Here is a 23,085-nt window from a genome sequence, read left to right as displayed (position 1 = left end):
CAGTTCTACCTTCACCTAAGTTGCTTGTGTTCTTTTGCCCCCAGAATGCAGAGTCATGAAAGGGAATCCATCTGCCACAGCTGGCCCAAAAGCTTCCCCAACACCTCAAAAGACATCAGCTAAGAGTCCAGGCCCAATGCGTCGCAGCAAGTCTCCAGCTGACTCAGGTAACGACCAAGACGGTGAGTGTTCTTTTCCTATTGTTCATGTTGACTTCATTTATAGAATCTGATAACCTCTGCGTAAGATAAATGGCTTCTTCAAGGTCACCAGTGTCCCCAGGAAGACCAATTCTATCATTTCAGAGATATAAAAACAAATTTGTTTGGAGACAAACACATATGTTCCTCAGGAGCTGCCCACCTTGATTTTTGAGATAGATCCCTCACTGAGATTTGGGGCTTGCTGATTAGGCTGGATGTCCAGCATGTGCCAGGAAACGTTTGTCTATGCCTCTCCAGTGCTAATATTACAGGCATATGCACCACCACACTGGCGTTTTAATATGTAACTATCTCCTTAGCCCTTGGGCCAAGGGATATAAAACAACAAGATTCTATGAAAGAATTATCTGTGGACTGTCCTTTGTTAAACCTAAGCAGCCTTCCCTGAGTGTTTTGACCTTCCTGAGAGACTAATTCTGTTTAATAGAACTAACATGGATCATAATGCAAGCTTTCTATGTTGTATGCTTTTTGAAAGTTGTATTACTAATCACACAAAATAATGAGTTTCATATGACATCACCACATGCATACTGATTAATTTAAATATTTAATGGTTACATTTAAAAATTAAAAAACAATTAATATAGATAAATTTTATTTACTAATCCATTCAAAGATAATTATTTCAGCATTTGACCAATATAAGAAACTACTGAGATGCTTACCTTCTTTGAAACTGCTCTGTATTTTATACTTAATAAGCACATCTGAAATCTGAAATCTGATTAGCCACATTTTAACGTGACTAGTGACTATTTACTGTATTAAACAACATAAGAATCCCTTATTTTGCCAAAACAGTTTCATCATTTCTGTTGTCCATCATAATGACACTATGAATTAAGTTACAAAAGGATAGCTATCTAGGTCATTGTTTTTTTTTAACATTGGAAACCGGAGGGGCAGTTCAGATTCTCAAGGTCTTCCCAATGTCACACAACTATTCAGTATTCAAGGACCAGAATTCAGGATTCTTCTCAGCAGGCATTGGAGGCAGGGTGTGGGATTCCCAGTGTGTTGAATACAAAGATTTCTTTTGGATGGTCCTTGCTTCTCAGTATCCTTCTCCCTGGCCCCACCTCCAGGTGAAGGGTGTGGGAAGGCCAAGGGATATTGGGGTGCTTTCTGGGTCATTATTTTATGTTGAATTGAAAACAAAGGTAAGTTGGTGCCCTTGTTTCTAATGGTCTGCTCTGAACAGATTCCATTAATCCCTCTAATGTCACTTCAAGGTAGCTGATAGAGTTGGCAGGGCTTCAGGAAGATAAAAATTCCCCCAAGTTTTCACCTTCTGGAGGAAAACTCATTTGTTTTAAAATATTGCAGTATTGACTACAGTTATATTTCAGTGGTAGGCACTTGCCTAGCATAAGTGAAGACATAGGTTCCACCCACATACCTTGCAAGGTTGGGTAAATAAATGTGTTTTCCAACAGGGAAGACTCTTCTCCATTTTATTTGCAGAATTCTCAACAGTGTAATTTCTAAAACATGGTAGGAAATAGATTTCAAATTCACATTTCATCTTGTAAATCTACAGTATCTTACAATCTATGATTGTATTTGGCTTGAGAAACAGCCCAACGAACAAATCCCTGAAGAACTGTTTCTGGACTCTCAGTTCTTGCTTCCTTGATGGATGAGTCTGGGAAGAGGAACAAAAGCATTTCTATTTAGCAGAAACAATTAACCAAAGCAATCCAGACACTGAAGCCAAGGGCATTTTGGAATGGATGTGTGACAACCATAGGTCTGTCTTTTGGCTTTGTTCTGAAGTGAGTCTTAGCTGGTCTGGCTCCACTTGGATAGCCTTCCAGAAAAAGTCTCTATGCAAATACAGAGGAAATAGAACATTTGACCAGAACGAAAGAAATCTTAGAGCATCTCAATATGAGAAAATGTGGAAATGACTGAACTGTGGGTTGAGATCTCTCTCTGTAAGGTATTAAGGAGATAAAAATGTAAGACTGATAATAAATCACACAAGGATCACAGTGGGAGATTGTGAAATGGATTTTGTGAACAAGTCCTGAAGCTATCATCCATAAAGGTGGGGAAGAGTAACATACTCTAAACACAACAAATCTTCTCAAATCCTTGTATCTTTGTTGATTAAAGAGATACTAGTAATCAGGAGAATCATGTGAGACCACATATTATAAAATGTTTTTAAAATAACCATAGAACAACTACTATTAATGGGGGGTGGTCTCTGGAGTTTTTGGACTTTTTTGGTAAGCTGAGATTACTTTGAGTATTTCAGAATAAACATCATATCAAAACCAACAGGCTTAATTTTCAGTGTGTTTCAGTATTGATATTCAATGGTCAAGCAAGTCAGGATGGAATGAGTGAGCATTAATGTCAGTTTGGTATCTATTCATCCATGGTTAGAGGCAAAGCACACACCAAGAGACCCTTACTTTTCTGCGCCATTCTGGTCAGGTGAACTTGAACTAAGAAAGTGTAATACAACTTGAATTACTCACTACCTAGACACCTCTTTAGTCACTATACTTTGGATCACTTAGACACATCTTATGTGCAGCTACATACATCTTAGTCTTCAGGAATGTGTGTATCCTCTAGACAAGGGAACATAAAACCTGGAAACTCAGCATCAACTCTACATGGCTGGTGACACTGTTTCCTGTTTCTCTGACTATCCATGCTTGAAAGCAGACTCTTTTACTGTTCTTGGAAAACTAGGTAGGTCAACCTACTAACCTGACCAGCCATCCTGTTGGGTCATGCCCTGTTCCATTTAGACAGGAAATACTGATGGGACCAAGGAACTAAAGATGAGTTCAGAAGCAAGGACAGAACTAACTACCCCCAAAGTCCTGTGAGACAAGACCATGTGGGGTTGAGCTTGGCAGTTGTGCCGCACAGCTGAAGAGTGTCAACTAAGGGAGTTGACAGACAGAACATAGATATCATCTTCTCTGAAAGTTCTGTGACATGAGGGGAGCTACACCACGCTGGCTCCGTGGGTTCTATTGTTTTGTGATATTGTGTAGGTGTCCAGCTGGTTTGCATAATTGAAAAAAAAACAAAACATCTCTTGTTAACTGCTTTCTAACTTGAACCAGATCAGACAGGTTAGTTGTTTTCTTGAAGATGTGCCCCAGCTCTGGCAGCTGCTCCTACAGTCTTCTTGGCCCTTTCTTTTTTTCTCTGCCACCATTTTCCCTATTTCCCGTAGTCCCTGTGAAAAAAATTGTTAGAGGAAGAAATCCCAGGAGTGTTTGTTTAAAAACGGAAAGGTCTATGTTACAAAAGTTGAAAACAAAGAGAGAAGAGTATATATAGGCTTTGGAATCAGAAATCCGTACACCCAAATCTTGACTCTGCTTCCTCTCCATGGAGTAAATGTGTATGGGTCAGGGAGAGGGTTGATGGTTCTGTGGTTAACTCATCATAGACACCCAGTAAATGAATAATCTTATTTTTGAAAATATTAGAAAGGTAGCCAAAGAGGTTGAAATGAATGTGACACACCTCATTGCAAAGGGGAATAAAGGAATTCTACTAAAAGAAGAAATGAAAGGATTTGGTCTATGTATAAAGCTAAGTGCAGTGAGACAGTTTCGTGATTCGGAAGAGGAATAGGAAAGACAAGAGTCAGTAAGGGAGAAGAGTCCCTTCCAAGGTGTTCCCCAATTACCAGAGAGCTAAGGAAGATAGCAAGGGATAAGAAAGGTTATCAATCAGTGGTGCAACTTCCATTCACTCTCAAGAAAGGCAACAGGATACTCTTTCTATAACAGTGATTCTCAACCTTCCTAATGCTGCGACCCTTTAATACAGTTCCTCATGTTGTAGTGACCCAAAACCACAAAATTATTTCCTTGCTATTTCATAACTGTCATTCTACTACTGTTGTGACCCCAAACGGTCACCACCTACAGGTTGAGAACCACTGTTCTTTAAGGACCTGCCAGTCCAAAAGCACACACCAAGTTCACCAGACCCTATCTACACTACATCCTGCTTCTTCTTTTATTTGATATTTGTAAGAATTTGGTCTAGGATCCATAACAAATGGTATCATTTCCAAGCTTTTCTCATGGTCTGAAGACAAAATGTGTATGTAAATACATTTTTGATCCATGCTTTAACTACAGGGGTTCCTTCAGTTTGCCAATTCACATCTACAAGTTTCTCATTTCTGTGTCCATTTGCAAATTTCATCGCATCAGCATATTCTGAGACAATAAGGGAGAATATTTTCAGTTCTTCAACAACGTAGGACATGGCAGTTAAATTATGAAAAACTCGTGTCCATGCTTGTAGAAGGTCAATGATAAAGGCTTTTATTTATGAATAACTTAAGATTGGTCCAGTACTGTAGGGATATGAAAACAGTATAGAACTCCTGTAATAAGCATTTAAGAATCATATGCAGAGACTATAGAGAAAAGCACATATGAAGTGTATATTTGTGTACTACCTCTGAAGTTGTTGGTTGAAAAGAGTTTCTGAAGATATGGAGAAAAAGATCTGGAAGTTGAAGAACCTGAATACTCAGATCTGTAGTCAGTCGATGAAAACTGACACATGCACATATTTGTGACTAACAGTTTTCCATGTTTTGGCAAGGCCACTGAGTTCATTCTCGGACAAATGTGAAAATAAAAGAGGACAATTTTAATGTTGGAGTAGAGTAGACACCCTTCATAGTTGGGGGGACTAACGAATGTGAGGAAAGGGGAATGTGTAGAGTATATAGCAACCATATGGAATAAATGCCCAAACTCAATCCAGGAATGTCTGCACACATCTTGTTAGTGCTCAGATCTCAAGTTAGAGCATTTTGTGGGAGACTCTACTTGGCAGTTTACAAAGATCTCTAGGATTTCTCCTTATTCTGGAAGCTTTTGCCAGGTTCTTCTGGGAAAGTCTTTGGGCAATGTAGATAGTCCATTAATTCTTTTAACTATTAACTCCTTCATTTCCTTCCTACAGAGAATAAGTGACTTGTTGCAGAACCTCAGACTCTTACCTTTCTTAGAGTATGTCATTTAATTGCCAAAAAGCAAAGTCTGGTACTTAAGCACTGAATTTTGGCACAAGTAACGTCCTTTATTTGGAGGATGAGTTACAGGAGAAGTGAACACAATACTCTATACTTGTCTGCCATCTAAAACTCTAGCTACACAGTGGTCCTCTTTTCCCTTCCACATTACCTTAGTTGGAGCTATAAGCACTAATTGACTACTGCTATATCTTTTAAGTATGTTTGTTTCTGGTCTGAACCCATCCTATCCCATTCTAGTCTCATTTCAGAGGCTGGAGCAAGTTTTAAATTTAAACTTGTTTGTATACATTTCAGTTTAAAATGCTCGTGAGACTTTCCTTTAGCAATCAAACCCAAACTTTTATTTTATGAACTGGAAAAAAAAGCCTGGGACTACTGAGTTACTTTCCCAGACCTCAAATTGCTGAAAAAATTCCCGAGCTTCTGCTAAGTTGCTCACATTGGCCTTAAATTTGTAATCCTCCTGCCTCAGAGTCTCAAGTGCTGAGACTACAGGCGTATTCCACTACCCTAGATCCCCCCTAAATGTCTTAGTGGGTCACACAAAAGACCCACCAAAATCTTGCTCATGTCCTTAGTCTTCAGCTATATTTGTTTGCACATCCCTTCTGTGACCCTCCCTTTGAGCAATTGTGAGCTGCTTGCACGTTGGAAACACACTGTACTCTTTCACACTTTCTTGTCTTCTGGTGCAATTCGAACGCCTGGAGTACACTTTCTCCCCTCTGTGCTTAGCTCGTTTCTATTTATTTTCTTAAACATAGCTTTATTGATATGAACTAATTTAAAACCCACTGTGGATTGTAGTTAGCTATAGAGTTTGCCACAGTTATCATGACTTAATGCCAGAATAACTCTGACTCCAAAAACATCCCACTTTCTTCCACCTCTCCCCTCCTCTAGGCTCTGACAGCCACGAGTCTACCTTCAGCCTCTCGACATTTACCTCATCCCGATTCAGTTTTCAAAATGCTCAGGTGTTGCTTCTTGTTTACTTCCAAGACCTCTTATTTCAAATTCTGTCCTTTGGGCTCTAATAATATCCTGTGCAGGCCTTTATCCACATATATACTTTACTTAATCCTTGCTTTCCTCCCCCCAGGAAGTAATGTATTTATTTCTCAAGTCCAAATATCTAATCTTTGCCTCTCTCATAGGTGGTGTTCCATGGCTATTGTCTAGTGGTATGAATGGCAGATAGGAAAGCTTCTCAAGAGTAAATGAAAGATAACTGAATAAAGACAGTCAGTGGGTTCCCAAGTGGTCATTGTTCACCTCATTGGAGCATGAATAATCTCAGCAACCTCTACAATGATGCAGCTTCTGTGTTCTGTGTCTTCCATTGATGAGTGTGCTGTCAAAACTAGGGAAATGTTATCATAAGTGGTGGAGAGGAGGTATATACTCGGGGAATACCCATGATATAGAAGTTTAAGCCATATCTGTGGGACTAACCCCAATATTCTTAGACTATCTTTTTATTCTCTCCCTCTGTTTCACTCTACTGTACACCTCTGAGACACTCCCCCCTGTTTTAATAACATACTTCAGAATATCTTTCTAGCAATGTAGGTCCTATGATTAAAGAATAATTCAGCATGAGAAAGCAGAACATGTCATGGAAAACCATTTAATTATCACATTTTGATGTGACACCTTTCTTTTTTTTCATATTAAAAGTGCTCATTAGCAGGAGGATAGAAAACAGCTTGAAATGGCAGTGGAATACCGAGATGTTAAAAACTCAGTCATCTCATTTCTATCATGTTCTTGACTGGGGACAGATTGGGGTTGTGCGTTGACGGTGTTCACAATTACTTAGAATTAATTTGTGTCTCTGCATTTTGCTCTGTCCTCAGTATTTAAATCTTTTATCTTTGTCTCCATTCCAGATCTTCCACTATTTTGAATTCTCTCTTCTGCTCCATTTTTGTGCATTCGAGCTTTTCTTTACAATTTACTTTCTGCTGCTCCTCTAATTGATGTCATTCTGCTTTCTGACGGTCTCCTTCCTTCTGTGGTTCCTTCCTTCTGTGCTTTCCTGCTTTCTGTTTCTTTCCTGCTGTTGTTGTCACCCAGGACACGGTAGTAAAGGAAGAGGAGGTGAATAAGAAATTGTGGAGATTGATAGTGGGTCTGTCGTACATCAGTCTCATTCAACTGACTCCAAAGTAGATATGTCCTAGCCCAAAGTGCTCATATTTCTTCCCCTTAATGGAAGGCACATGCGTTCTCTGTATCTTATCTTTCTTACTGCAAAATTTAAAGTCAAATAATGCTTTCTCAAACAGCCTCCCAGAGATGTGAGGATCAAACCTGGCGATTAAAATGAAAAAGTTTTGAAAGGAAATAGATCCCTGTTACTGAGAAGCACTGGGCAGGGTGAGGGTTATGGATGCCTTGCCCTGTGCTGGACCACATTAACTGAGGGTGGCAGTTCCTAGGGCATTTGAACAGTGTGTTTTTTTTCACTTTGGTTTAAGTCTATCAAACTTTGTACCTTGTTTGAATGCTCGTAGTGTCTTAGGAGGAGAAAGAAGCTGCTCTTTTATATGCTGTTGGTTTTCATTCTTTCCCTTTCTCTTGCCTTGGGTTAGCAAATGGAACTTCCAGCAGTCAGCTGTCAACACCCAAATCGAAGCAGTCTCCTATCTCTACACCCACAAGCCCAGGAAGTCTGCGGAAGCACAAGGTATTATGTCTCTTATACCTTACTAAACCCCTTTGCACTCAGAGTTTCTTAAAAGGCTGCATAGAGATTTGCTGACCCACTGTACTTCAACAGCACATTTTGAAGTCAGAACTCACCTTTGTTGACTCCATTAAGTTGAAGTCCCAAGAATTCCAGCAGAGAACAAGCCTTGAGTCAGTTTTATTGATTTCTCTAACCCTCACTTTTAACATTTTTTCAGTTACATTTTAGCATTTCATCCAAAGGGGTACCAAGATCTCAAATATTTATTCTGAAGTAACGACAGAAAGCAAACCACAGGCACTTGCCCCACCAATTCCAACATCTAGCAAAGGGGATGCTGAGGGTGCCTTGTGTCATTAGGCACCAGCCAATGGAAGTAATATAAATATAGTAGTTAAAAGTTGCACTGAGTTGGGGCTGGAGAGATGGCTCAGTAGTTAAGACTATGTACTGCTATTCTAGAGGACTAGGTTCAGTTCCCAGTACCCATACCATGTGGTTCACAACTAATTCTAGTTCTAGGGGATCTGATGCCCTCTTCTAGCCTGCACAAGTACTGCACACATGTGATGGACATGCTTATGCTCAGACACAAACAAACATTACAATTTTTTAAAGGTTGCTGTGAGTTACTCTCTTCAGATTTGCAGGGTATCGATGAACATATGGAGCCTAGTTTTACTGTGTGCATTCTTCATTACTAGGAAGATTCATGTGAAGTGTATGCAGAAAGCAAACAAATATTTTATCAATGGCCTTGGGCACCATTTTGAACTCTGAACTTTATATGTGTTCCGTGGTACAGGAAAGCACACACACACACACACACACACACACACACACACACACACACACACACGCAGTATAACTTTAAAAAAGTTCATAGCATACCACTATACCACTATCTGATAAGTCTTGTCATTATCTTTCTTTAAAGCATGCTTTTAGTTTCCTGTTTAATTTGCATGCCCTTTTGCATGCCCTATTTTTGATAATGCCCATTCCTTCCCTTTAATGACCCCTTTTATTTCTTGTATTGATCCGGACAAGAACCTTTGGATAATCCTTCTTCACCTACTGGATTTCAGAATATGCTCAACTGTCTCTGTAGTCTGTGTTACTGGGAGATTGTAAGATGGATGAAATGCATTTTACAGTCAGTTTTTGGTTATTTGCTAAGTAGCAAAATTTGTTAATATATACATTACAAGATGGAAACAACCTGTCTCCAATATTTCAGTGTCATGAAGATCCTTCTAGACTACATTGCTTCTTAGTGTACCTTCACCCTAGGCCTTTCTGCAACTATCTTCCTTTCTGGGAAGTGTGCTCTCCACCAGTACTTTCCATTGACTTTTCCCAGAGTGCCAGATGCAGCTTAGGCTCCATTTTCTCTGCACACTTGTACCCCTCAGCCTTTTGACTGTCATGTAACCCAGTTCATTTGCGTTGAGGACCCATTCTTTGTAAAGCTTTCAGGTGAGTTTTGGCATTATCAAATTTGTTTCTCCTGGTTGGACTTGTAGACACTTGTGACTTGTTTATTTTTTTCACACAGTTCTGTAAACAAATTTAGTCACTGAAGAACTAGACAAAGCTCATGAGTGGCGGCATTGTCAGAGCTGGTACTGTTATTTTCTCTGTAGAGTTCTCAGTGTATTGTATTTTTAAGATTAATTTTTCTTAAGACAGAAAAACAAACACAGGTTAATAAATTATACCATATTTTTCTAGCTAAACCTTCAAATTAAATATACATGTAGATTCTGATATAATATTACTTTAAAAATATTTTCTACCTCATCAAACTTAAAGATGAATTGTAATAATAAAGACCCTGTATTCTTTTTATGCACATTTAACAGTAATTTCTGCTTTGCTCCAATTACCTTGTTTCCTGTGCTCTCTTTTTATTTCTGTTCATGTATAAGAACACATATAACCTTTACTTTTTGCCATTTGAGTCATTTGAGATTAAGTTGCAAGTAGCATGCCCTATTACACTGAAAAAATCCAATGTGTTTCCTAAGGACAAAAATGGTTTATAACCATGGCACAATTTTCAACATCATGAAATTTAATCAACAAAGACATAAAACTATTATAGTCTGTATTCAAATTTTATCAGTTGCCTCAGTGACATTCTTTTTCTGGTCCAGGATCTAATCTAGGATCAAATATTACATTTATCTGGCTATATTCTTTTAGTAGTTTTTGATCTGGAAAGGTTCCTGTGATTTTATCTTTCAGTACAGTACATTCTAGAAATGAAGATGTACATCCCCTTCTGTGCATTTTATCAGGAAGCAATGGCCTCACATTTACATGACCAAAAATGGAGATTGAGCTGATTTTTTGGTATAAGCTAAAAGCTGGTTGTGACCTTGATTTAGTTCTTCCAAATCTTAGGTCCGAGCTTTGCATCTGTCCGTTCACTCTGCTTGCTACCTGAGCCTTAGAATCACCAATCTCCCTGGGCAGTGGCCAGAGCAGATCTCATGTGAACTTCTGTCCAAGTGGACCTGAAAGGTGTGAGTCATGGTGGAGACAGGAAGCAGGTGGCCAAGGCAATCTCTTTTCTCCTATGCAATTGGAAACAATCTTGAAGTCTTAGCATCCCCTTGGTAACTTTTGATTGCTGTGCTGGGGCTCTAAGCTGTAATCAGATGCTTGGCTTCTCTTAGGCAGCTCATGGAGAATCCTCTTTAATGCAGCTGCAATGGGGTTAGCCAAAGTCCGCATACTCAAGTGCTGCAATATGGACACACAGTACATCTTAAGGTAGTTAATGAGAACAACATTTCATTTTATATTTCTATACTGCTTTAACCTTTCACAAGCCATGTTCCCACTTATCCTTGAACTATCCCTGTGAAAGAGAAAGGACAGATAGATAGCCTTCCCATTTTACAGATGAGGGCAAAAGTTAAGAGATTAATGACAGCCTCAGTATGATTTAACAAATATTTATTGAAGACTGTTTTTGGAGCTAATACCTGGTAAAAGATGTTTAAAAATACAGAAACATAGAAAAACTCTTTGATTTAATTAAAATGATTTTCAGATTAGTGATTTCACCCACAATACTAAACTTGAAGAATTTTCTGCAAAATGGCAATGAAAGTATGTCTGACACAGTGCCTGAACATATAACTAACATCATTTAAATATACACTTCTATTTGCCATCCTAGGAGTGGTCAGAAAGACAGTTTGATGAACAAAGTAGGGGCCTGATCCTGAGATCGCAGGCACAATTCACTTGAATGTATGTGGCTTTGGATAACATAAGGAAAAACACAAAACAGGGTGGGAAGGACATTTGATGGGGACCCAAGGAAGGTGGGAACTGGCAAAGACTTCCCACAGGTGATGTTTAACTGGCGTCTTGGAGGCTAGATAAGCTTTGAAAAGCCTGACAAGGAGGCAAACCGACACACAAGCTTTAAAACATCAGTAAGAGCAATGCTACCCCACCAAGAAAGCACAGGGTGTGTTGGAAAAATAGCAAGCATAACTAGAAGCTAGGTTTCCCCAAAGTCCTTCCTGATTTCTCTTGGACTATAAGCTTCTTGGACCAAAGACCAACTTTTTGTTTTCTCTAATGCACTAGTATTGCCAGCACAGCTGTATTTGTTACAAACATTTTGTTCTGTAGGGCTCCAAGGGACTAAGCAAATGAATTTCAGGTGCAAATTATTTGTATTGTTAAGCAATATGTGTGTTTCTGTATTTCTACATATCAATCAACAAAAACAGAATGCTGAGGTAATTACTTTTCCTGAACATTGTTCTTCCCTTACAAAAACCCCCAGGCTTAGAATATGAAATGAATTAATAGAGGTATGGAAGCAGTTCATACCTAGTTTATGCCTATGGATTCTCTTTATGGTCTAAATCTTTACTCGTTCTAAGTCACAGAAATTTCAAGTAGAGTTTTCACAATTCTACCCCTTAGATTAATCACAGGCTCAAATTTAAAAAAGCCTGTGATTTTCAGAATAGTTTTTTTGAAGGCATGACCCATCTTTACATTGTCTAAAACAGAAGCAATAGAGACTGAAAGTTATAAATATGCCGCGAGTAGAAACACAGGAAAAAGCTGTGAAGGAAATGGGAAGATATAGATCAAATGATATAAAGTAGTAGATAAATTGGATGAATAAATATGCAGCTCTAACATACAAAGTATATTGTAGCTAAAAGCTATAATAGCAATACAAATATTAGAAAACTATTAAACTTAAAGCAAATTTGTTACTAGGGAAAAATAAAATTTCTGGTGGTGAAAGGAAGGGCCAATGCTTCCAAAAAATGTATTTATAAATACATGTTGGCCCCTTAAGAACATTGCATTAGTATATGTGAAACAGAATGTGATGGAATTAAAATAGGTACCCCAACTGTATTAACTGAAAATTTCAATACCTCTAATTGAATAATGAGTATAATCATAAGATAGAAGGCCAATAAGTAAGTCCTTAGGGTCTTGGGAAGGACTACAAGATATTTCTCTGTCCTAGTTCTAAAATCTCATGAACTATGAGCCCAATAACTGCATTTTGTTTCTTTTAATTGTGTTAAAAGGCAAGACATGAGATGGATACTGAAATGCAGTGATATTTCTCAGGAAATACATAAAACCCATGAATAATATAAAGGCCATTGGATACTTTTACCCCCAGTGAAGCCCTGGGCTTCAACATTCAGCTCAACATTCAATTGTTTAATTGCTATCTTAATACAATCTAGATTAATACCAGCTTTATTTAAATTCTGTCTAAAATTTTTGCTACAGGGTAGCACCATTTCTTTCCCCCTCTTTTGGCCTCTTATAAACATACCAATTATGTCTTTATACACAAAATGTCCATCAACACATTTTTGTAATTACCAGATCATACAGTTGTCATATGAAATAAACCAGACACAGAAAGAAAACTAGTGCATGATCTCACTTAGGTGTGGAATTGTTTTAAAGAAAAAAAATCAAATATCTAGAGATGGAGAACAGAACAGAGCTTACCAGAGGACTAGAGGGGTGGAGAAAATGGGACGTGCATATCATCAGATATAACATAATAGACAAGCTATATGAACAAAAATACAAATCTAATCTACAAAGTGGCTGAATTTAATAAAACTACTATGAAGGAAGTTTATTTAGTTGCCCTTCTTATACAGGAAAAGAACTGTATGATTCCGTAGATATTTGCTTCTCTATAATAACTATTATTATTTATATGTATTCCCATAATTTCATGTTGTAAAAGTCAAATATATATGATAAAATATAAACACATTTTCAATCAACATTAAAAGAAAAGAATTATAAAATTTAGTGTATACAGTCTCTGGAATGTATTTGCAAAGTTGCCCTATTGGTTTTTTTATTAGTGGGTCTGAATTATTATCATGGCTCCTTGAGTGACTCTCTTTAATATTTGTTGTAGGACAAGTATGCCAGTGGTGAACTCTGTGTCCATGTTTGGCAGGTGATGCCTGCATTTATTTCTTATAGTAAAAATTTGGATTCGAAAGGATTTTCTGAAATGTTTTGAGTAAGATTTTGTTGTTGATGGTCTACATGAATGTTGGGTCATGATTTTTAACAGTCTATCAGGTGGTTGATGACTGTACTTTAGCCTTTAATGTTGCCTGCACAAGGCTTCAAAGTCATCTGGGGCTGACAGATTAGGATCATCTCAGATTTTTACTGAGCGTGCACTCAGTCACCAACTTGTAGCTGGCCACTTGGATTCCCAGGAATATATGTTAGAGAGTTTCAAAGTTCTCCATGGACTGCTAATTTTTACAGCTTTTCCTCGTAGGGTTTTTAGACATTTTATTTACCCCAGCTTTTACCCCTGGACACACTCACACTTTATGGAAAGCCATTATTTTTGAGACAGGGTGTCACAATGTAGCCCTGGCTACCTGGCACCTGCTGTAACAATCAGTCAGCCCTCAAACTCAGGAATATCTGCCTACCTCTGCCTCTCACGTGCTGGGGTTAAAGGCATGCAGCATGACACCAAGCCTGGCTATGAAATAATTTTTAAACAATTGTATTGATTAATGCTTCTCGAAAATGCTGACTGTAGCAAGTGCTCTATCTGAATCAAATCAAATAAAGGAGAACTCTGTGAGAAGGCGTATCCAGAAGGCTCCTACTCAGGTCAACATGACAATTCTTTGGAAATAAGACATTGCTGATTCTCCCAACACAACTGTGTTACTCAGTGGCTCTTAGGTTGCAGTTTTGATGAATATTGGGGGTTGCTGGTTTTCAAAGATACTGTGGAGTTTGGCAGAGGGAAAATGAAAACAGAGCAAGCCAGGACACCAAAAATCTTAGTAGTCTTATTTAAACTCGGTCATTTTTCTTGAATAAATGCTTCTTGTTTTGTTATAAGCCTTTCATTCATTTCCAGAGTTCTGAAAAAGTTGATTTTGAGAGTGTTATAATATTTATGAAGGATCAAAATTTCACAGCCCCATGACACCCTTCTATGAGTCTGCATCTCAAAGATGCTTTTGTCCATGAGCAATTTTCACCGTAGGCATGCGCTTGAGAACTAAATCCAGTTACAGATTCAGTTCTACTGTCCATTGCTTTGCTTCAGTCCAATTTTATGAGGGGTTTTTGTACTTCTTTTGCTTCCTCTGCATTGTAATTCTTACATGCACACACCCACAATCAAATGAGAACATACCAACCTGCAGGACATTGACTTTTAGGGGAAGTTGAGTAAGGAACACATTGATATAATATAGGGCTACCTCTTCCTACAATTTTAAAGCTCCTTGTGGATGTATTAATCATTTTAAAGTAAAAACTAGAAAAATGCTATTTCAAACAACTAAAACCACTTCAAATCTCCAGGTACCGAGTACAGGAGAGTTAACTTTGTGTCTTCTCTTCTTACAGGACTTGTACCTGCCGCTGTCATTGGATGACTCCGATTCACTTGGCGACTCCATGTGAAAGATGATAGGCTATATAAAAACCTATCATTATAGCAGAATACTTTCGCTCAAGTGACCAACAAGGCTATTGGTGCTTAAACATTTTTGTTGTTGTTGTTGTTGTTGTTGTTGTTGTTGTTGTTGTTTTTCAAAACACTCTGTAGTACATAGGGTTTATTTTCTTGTGACTTCTCCTCTGGGCCACTAATTCACAATTACCAATTATAAGAAATAGATTGATAACCATCCTTTTGAGTGACTTTTCAGAACTGCCAAATGTGCTAGTCCATGACCTTTCTACTGAATGCTTAGGGGCCTTTGTATTTTCCCCACTCAATTTGTTCAGATAGTAGTCTTTCTTATGTGGAAGGCTGTTTACATACATATCACTTAAAATGTTTGTGTGTGGGGGAAACATTCATATGCAGATCTGAACGTGAAAAACCTAAGTGTCCCTTGCCTCTGTATCTTCAAAATGCTGGAGGATCTCAGGAGGGTGGCAAGTCAGATCCTTGGCCTCGCTCTTTGCTCTTAATTGAGCCTCCAGTGTATTGTCTAGCACTAATCCTGTCTGTCAAGGAGGAGAAACACCAACTACTTATAATGTGACACCATGTGCTTAGGGCTATTGTATAGGGCTAGCTGAAAGAGATGAGGCAGAATTGGGTGGAAAACTGCCCAAATTTCAGTAGGATTTATAAAGCACAGTGGATTCCTAGTCAACTCCTCTATTGGGGAAATTTGGAATCAATAAATAATTGATGAGTTTGGGCAAGTGATGTCACATATATGGTTCCTCCAGGAGGCTTTCCAACAAAGTTAGTACATGAATAGTATGGTATCCATCTAGTTCTGTTCTATTGAATGCCTTGTAAACAACCAACCCTACAAACACTGTGAGATTTTGTTTTCAGGTCTGACACCTTTTGGTCGCTTTTTATAGCAAGAAACCATATCCTTTTTATAAAAACTCAAGTCTGTATTTCAGGAGCAAAACTCTTCAGGCTCCTTTTTTATAAACTGGTGATTTTTTTCCTTTGTCTAAAAAACACAAGCAGAAAATTTACTAAAAAAAAATGCAGAAGAATACTGTAGTTTAGAAATCACGCTCTCACTGCCAAACAGAAAACTCCAGGAGAAAACACAATGACTAGAGGCCAATTCAATAGAATCAGTCTTTTGATACCTTTTTAACAGTTACACTTACAGTAATAATTTCAATGTGGACCAGACATCCTAATTATATTTTAAATGAAATGTTATGGCATATTTTAAGTAACTCTTTTTTATCGATAATCCTAATATTTCATACTGAAGATACAGAGACGTTTCACGTGTCTTTAACATTAGAAAGGGTTTCTCTTTATTATGGATTAATCACTTGAAATAACTCTTAGTCTTTGAGGTTTATAACACTGATTTTTGTCTGTAATCATAGCCCATAATAGCCAAGACAACTAAATTTAGGTGAAAGCCATGCATGCCAAGTCTGTGTTTGATTTTAATAGGTAGGAAGATTTCCTTTATTTCTTTGTAATTGTTTGATCAGTTAGTTTGAAAGAAGCATCATTCAAAGCCATGATGTTTGGCTTCTGAATGATACGCAGTAGTCCCTCCATTCTAAGTAGAATGCGTGTGGGGTTCCTGTGTGTGTGTGTGTGTGTGTGTGTGTGTGTGTGTGTGTGTGTGTGTAGGCTGTTTCATAATTAGGAAATACTGCAGGACAACTCAACATGGATTGATGGCGACTTGGTGGTATTGCTGATGTGCAGGGGAAAATAGATGGGCGGGGTAGCTAGAGAGCCCCTTGATAATTTTCAGATGTCCTTAATTACAAGATTACAAAAAACATTGTTTTTCTTTGGTTCAGGAGAAGTGAGATGATGGGAGTTCTGGTTTCTGGTTAAACTGGCCATTGAAGAACCCAAAATGATGAGGTTTTGCTCTTGCCCTTCCTTTATTTGTATACCCACATGAAATGATTAAGAAGCCCATTTGACTTAGCCCCCATTTCTTTCTAGAAGCTCAGTGTGTTCTTAGTGCCTCCCAGAACATTTGCGTTAATTAGGGCAAATTCGTTATTGGGGATGGATAGAAATAATGGTGGGAGGTCTATTTTTAATCTCTGGGCCAGGTCCTCCAACACACTCTACGTCGGTCTTTCAGCAAATCACTTGTAGTCCCCTGTCTTCATTTAAGATGAGAACATGAAGATCCAGACAGCTTAATGAGCTGCTAGCAGAGAAAATTCAAAGTTCCTCATGCCCATGCTTCTTGGTAGTTGTCTAAGTATTTTCTTACTTGTGGCATATACAACACTAGAAAATACGTTGGACATATTTTCTTTAGAATGTTCTTGGAACAGACACTCTTCTATAACAACAGTGCCCTTTCTGTCCATCTTTGAACTAACTACAAGGAAATCTTTTACAAATATTTTTCATTTATAGGCATGCACATATATACATGTAAGAACACATTTTGTTTTTACAGCTACTTCATGTGGCAGGGCTTGGTATAGTTGAAAACTCAAATCTCCAATAACTTCATTTAAAATTGGCTCATATTTAAGTAAATTTTTTTTGCAGAACTGGGCTCATATATCCCCCTTATTCATTTCCAATTTTATCACTTTAGACCCATTGTGTTGAGTATGCATGGTCAGCAAGCATTTGCCACCGCTTCCCATAATGTCTCCCTTTCTATCACACACACACACACACACACACACACACACACACACACACACACACACACACACACACACTCCATGTTGCTTGTTCCTACCTCCTGACTTTTCTTCCCCACAGAAGTAGAAATAGAGGCAAAAAGGGAAATGTATATATAGGGGCTGGGTTGACAACTAACTTCATAAGTAGTGGTAATTAGAATTAGTGAGAGAAAAGCTTTTCTCTCATAACTGTTTTGGAAAGGATAGCCATTAGCATGACTGCTGTGTGTCCTTACGGACTTAGTATTAGCCTAGAATGAATCATAGCATTTTCTAGCTGGAAGGAAGCTTAAGATCACATCATCTGCTCCAAATTCTTCATTTTCTTAAGGCCAAGAAACAGAGAAAGAAGTAAAGTAATTTCACCCCAAGGTCGCACAGCTGCCTGTTGGCAGTGTTGGGATTAGAACCTACACCTCTTGGCTCTTATTCCAGGGTCTTTTCCAACTAGCCAGTATTGTCTTCTGTGAGGCTCCCGAAAATTCTTTCCCAGGGTCATGTTGCATCCTGGATCCATATGCTACTTTGTTGATCTCAGCAAGAAATCCACTTAGCAACCTAATCTGGTCCTTTCTCCTCACATTCTCATTGTTTCATCCACATGGGTTGCAGATAGCCCCAAAGAAAGTGAGGACCGGAGGGTTGATGCCCCACCTTCCAAATACCCACCTCCCATCTCCTGCTCTGTCCAAGTGGAATGGAAAATGACTACTTTTCACCTTATCAGCTTCCTTCAATGTCGTTTCACACTCATTATTTCTCCCAGGATAAGGGAGTTGTTTCTTGTTTCCAGAGCAGAGAAAATAAGAAATGTAGAGCGATAGCTTTGTTTATTCTGATTTTCTGAGATGACTTTTTTTTATCATTTTAAAAACTAGCCTCACTAGCATTTCTACTAACAACAATTTCTTTAAAATATGGTAGTGAGCCAAGCTAGAGAAAGATAGTCAAGTCTTGTAACTGTCCTCAGTCTCAATGTCCCCATAGCCACACTACTCTGATGTAAACAATTTTCAAGTATAAGCAAGTAGTTTTGTCACTAAATTGTCCCCTGACCATTAAATATTGGTTCTTTGTACTTGTACCAAAATAGCACATGGTAACCTTACACATTATATTATATTCTAGCTCTTTGTATAGCCTATTTTTGTGGCTTTCCATGACAGAAATTAGGACAACATGATCTGTACGTATGGGTTTCTTTGCAGCAAGGCTCTCTGGGAACTAATTAAAATTAATTGAGCTCTAAAAGACCTCTTAACTAGATATACCCAAGTTCAGGAACTCTTTTCTCCTCCTCTCCAGTTGGGAGTGACCAAGGAATCCTAAAGTGGGTGTGTAGCTTCTATATTCTGGATACTTCTTAGAATCATCCAGCCCAAATTTAAGGCAAGTAACACAGTGCTTGTTTTGTATAAAAGTGTGTGTCCATCCCCATTCTCTTCAATATTCTAGGTAGAGATTCCACCATTCCCTCTCACATTTGCTTCCAGATGGGTTTCCCTTTTAGAAAACAAAGAAGTAATACAAACCCTTTGGATGGGAGAAGTAGCATGTCCATGTGTCGCAAATGAGCTTCTGCAATGATGAGAATATTTCAAGAGACTAGGCTGCCTAAGGAACAACTGTGCTAAGAGAGACTTCTCTAGCAGAAGCTCCATGACAGTGTAGCTTTACTGACTTTCTTCACCATGGTCTAGTTTACTATGGAAATAAAAGGCACTGGATATTTCTCTTTTCTTTCTTTTTTAAACTGGTGGTTGGAGCTTGTTCTTGGCAACAGAGGTCACTTGGAGCTATATCTAGGCCTCATTTATATATTGCCTTCACCATATTAAGAGGTTTAGCTTCTAGGCTCAAACTGGTTTCCTATGAGGGTCGGGGTTGGGACTTGAGAGATAGCTCAGCATTTTAGAGCACTGGCTACTCTTCCAGAGGACCCAGGTTAAATTCCCAGCACCCACCTGGCAGCTCACAACTGTCTGTAACTCCAGTTCCAGGGGATCAGACATGCATGAATGCAGGCAGAACACCAATGCACATAGAATATTTTTTTAAAAAAGGTCAGGGGTGTCTTGGAGTTCATATAGGGGCGTAGGAGAGTCTATAGTCCTATGGTTTAGACTTCAAGCTCTGAGAGAAGAAGGGATGAGTATTGACCTGGCCATTTAAAATATGTCAGAAGTCATCTAAGACCTCTTTTGTAACAACAGAACCCTGAAAATGCTAAGGCTGCTGGATTTCTTTCCAAGTCTGGAATTTAGAAGCTGCTATGTTTCTGCATCTGCCCTACTGAAAACACACATGTAGTACCACTCACTGTTCTGAGAATCATGCAGATTTCCTCTTCTTTAAAAGCATGGCCACCTGGAGCATGGAGAGGTCACTGACTTTTCGTGCTTCCTTTTTGGTTAGAGAGGCATCTCCCTTGGGGACAAAATGGAGTTTCCTTAGCCATCACACCAAAGGCCTCATTTATTCTTTCCATCTAGCCTCTTAGTATTGCTTTGCATATCTCCTCTTTAAGGATCGATGCAGAGATCACGCTTTTGCCAAGCTGCTGTGAGATTGGCTATCATTTGGGAAGCGAAGTGTTCCTTAGTTTACTGGTATCAAAATCTTCCGGAATTAGAGGTGGTTTTCCCCCTCTATCTGGGGTATTTGGAGCTAGGGTAGTAGAGAATTCTCATGGGAAAGTGAGGCACTTTCCTGCTTGGGTTCGAAGGGCAGGTGAGTTGGAAAAGGTCAAATAGAACACAGAAGTCAGAAAAGAAAATCTCGTAAACGAAAGCAAAGACCTGAAAGCATTGGAATTTCTCATTTCTGGACAATAACTCAAGGAAATAAGTGGCTTTTTGTCATTCTACTTGCTGTTTCCTTTCCCCATCTAGCTGCCTCAGTTTAAACTCTGCTATCAATCTCTCATTCCATAGTGAAAAAACACCCATTCTTTGACTTACACAGTCCTTCCCCTTATTTTGGAATCCTTTGCTTCTTCCCTGCCTCACTACTGGGTATATGCCTCTTAGCTTGTAAGTTTTGCCTTGGGATAGAAGAGAAATTGTTTTCAGTCTCAAAAATTTCAGGTCCTACCCTATTAAGCCACAAGTAGGTTGGTGGAAATCAACATGATTTTGGCCCTTTCTTCTTTTCTGTTTTAGTCTCAGCAGATCTTTTCGAGCATCGTTCTTACAGCTCATGGATGTTTAGGTCCTTACCTTCTAAGCAAGCATTGTACAGAACACTTTGTGCTTCTTTTTTAGTCTGCCATTTCGTGCAACAGTGTAGTGTGCTCAGATAAATAATCAGCTGAACAGGAAAAAAAAATCCACCCATCCATTCAAATTGGCTAGATAGTCTTACTTGATTTCATTTAATTTGCTCATAGTTTTAAATAGCTGCAAAATAATATCACGAGAGACCACAGGTAATTGTTCCTGTCGTTTGGTTAGGTTGAATGGGGAGGGGAAGCAGGAACAATTTGTTCAAACTTTTACCACTACTCATTAAGCTCTCTGTTATAACATTATGATCTGTTTCTGCCTGTTGAATTGTTTAAGCTAAACTGGTAGGCAAATGAGTTTAATCTAAGCAAAAGAGTATTTAACAAATCCAGACTACAGAAGAAACTACTTAGTTGAAATGCATTTGTCCTTCTGATCCTAGATTTCCCTAAACATTTTCCTTTTTAACACCAACTGTTCATGATCCATCACAGGCTTTCCTTGTGTGAGTAATTAGTGGGCTTAAGAAGCCTGCTAATTAATTCAACAGAGTGCACAACCTCGGGAGTGTCACTGCTTGGCAATAACATATTCATTGCCCAATTTTTCAGTGACTTTTCTTTCTAAATTCTCTTAAAGATGTTTGAGAAAGTAAGAGGTTATGCTAAAATACATGCAGTGTTTGGTAGTGTATTATATTGCAGCATTAAGCCAACAACCCCTTATGACTTGTACACATCTAATGCATGGTTTGAGACTGGAGTTTGCATTTTTCATGTGCAGTAAATTATTTAAAATGTTTTTGGTCACCTTTTTGTGCCATTAAACTTGTACAGAAAATGCTTTTATGGCCATTTTCAAAGGGAGAAAGTTTAAAATGGAAACAGCCCACCCTTTCTGCCCTATAGCTGTAGTTAGACTTGAGTAACTGTAGCAGAACAGCTGTAATTGGTGGTTGTAGTGTTAGAGGTGTTAGCTTGCTAGTGACTACCTTTGGAGAGTAAATGCATGGTCTTGTACATCACATTTCTTAAATAACTCATTTTAACCTCTGAAAAGAATAGATTATCCCATGTGGCCCTCTTCCCTCTCTCCATTCCCTGCTCCCAGGTATCTTACAATTAACTGTAAATAACTGATTTAGGGGCCAAGAATTCTTGCCAAGTAAACTCAGCAAAGAGCAAATAAACCAAGATTGGGGGAAGGGTTGAGAAGAATTTTACAACAATTTATCAGAAGTTTTTGACCATTTCTCAAGGAATGGCGTGGTGATCAAAGACTCACCTCTCTTTTACACAAAAATCAGGAAAATTGGGAGTGTCTTTGCCAGTTTGCATTACAGAATTGAATTAATTCTTGGAATCACATAACCCAAAGATGTCCCTGATACCTGCGTTAGTTTTGAAGTATCTGGAGACATCAGACCAATAATTATTGGGGAAGAAGAAAAGCAAAACAGAGACATACAACACATATATAGGGGTTTCAGCTACCCCTCAGTCAGTAAAGCCAAGGACATGATGTGTTTAGATGTATTGCTGTCTTTTTCCCTGGTAACACAGCACACTCTTGGACTGTGGTGATGCAAAGGCAGTGTTTCAAGAAGACACTCTCTTTTTGGTTTACTGGTCTCTCTTGGACTGGTATGTTAGGCAAGGCCCATGTAAGCTGGTTAGAGCAGACCCCTTATAACTCCTGTGACTGTTAATCTCCCCCACCATAATTTGATGAGGGCTCTTTGGTTTGAGGACTTCAAGGTTGCCTAGGGAAGTTCCCCATGTGTGTGAGGTGTTGTGAACTGTGAACACTGTGCATATGCAGTGTTCAATGCTGGGCAGCCAAAGAGCTGTTCTTGCAATCTTTTTTGGCTCTCGAGCTCTGTTCTCCATCACATTCTCATTTCTGTGTACATTTGCAAGATGTGTGTAATGTCATTTTCCAAAAATAAAATTTGATTTCAATATTTCTGGCTGACATTCTCTTTTTTCAATCATCGAACCAATGATCATGTAACCACAAAATGTCCGAGCTGGAAGGAAAGTTAGACATTAGATTGCTCAACCCCTTAATTTTATAGATGAGGAAGCTGAGAATCAATGTACGATGGAAATACCATAATTAACAGCACAGCATGTCTGCAGCGTATAAGGTCTTGGATCTCTATAGTTGAACAGGAATCAAATCTCTTTTGGTATATAA

General features: G+C 38.6%; 1 protein-coding gene across 6 annotated transcripts in view; it reads left to right on the top strand.

Moving 5' to 3' along the window:
- Positions 1-22,849, top strand: part of Dcx (doublecortin) — a 78,248-nt gene extending 55,399 nt beyond the window's left edge. For 2 of the 6 annotated variants that reach the window (XM_052737511.1, XM_052737503.1), the window contains exons 5-7: positions 45-182; positions 7,866-7,963; positions 14,894-22,849. In XM_052737511.1, coding sequence (XP_052593471.1) covers positions 45-182; positions 7,866-7,963; positions 14,894-14,950 — 293 coding nt within the window. In that variant the 3' untranslated portion in view covers positions 14,951-22,849. The remainder of the gene's footprint in view (positions 1-44; positions 183-7,865; positions 7,964-14,893) is intronic. The other 4 variants (XM_052737540.1, XM_052737536.1, XM_052737528.1 and 1 more) reach the window with 3 other exon arrangements.
- The last annotated feature ends 236 nt before the right edge of the window (positions 22,850-23,085 follow it).

Source organism: Peromyscus californicus, unplaced genomic scaffold (genome assembly GCF_007827085.1).
Source record: "Peromyscus californicus insignis strain IS unplaced genomic scaffold, ASM782708v3 Scaffold_10__1_contigs__length_136768540, whole genome shotgun sequence".
NCBI lineage: Eukaryota > Metazoa > Chordata > Mammalia > Rodentia > Cricetidae > Peromyscus > Peromyscus californicus.
This window is presented reverse-complemented; position numbering and strand designations above follow the sequence as displayed.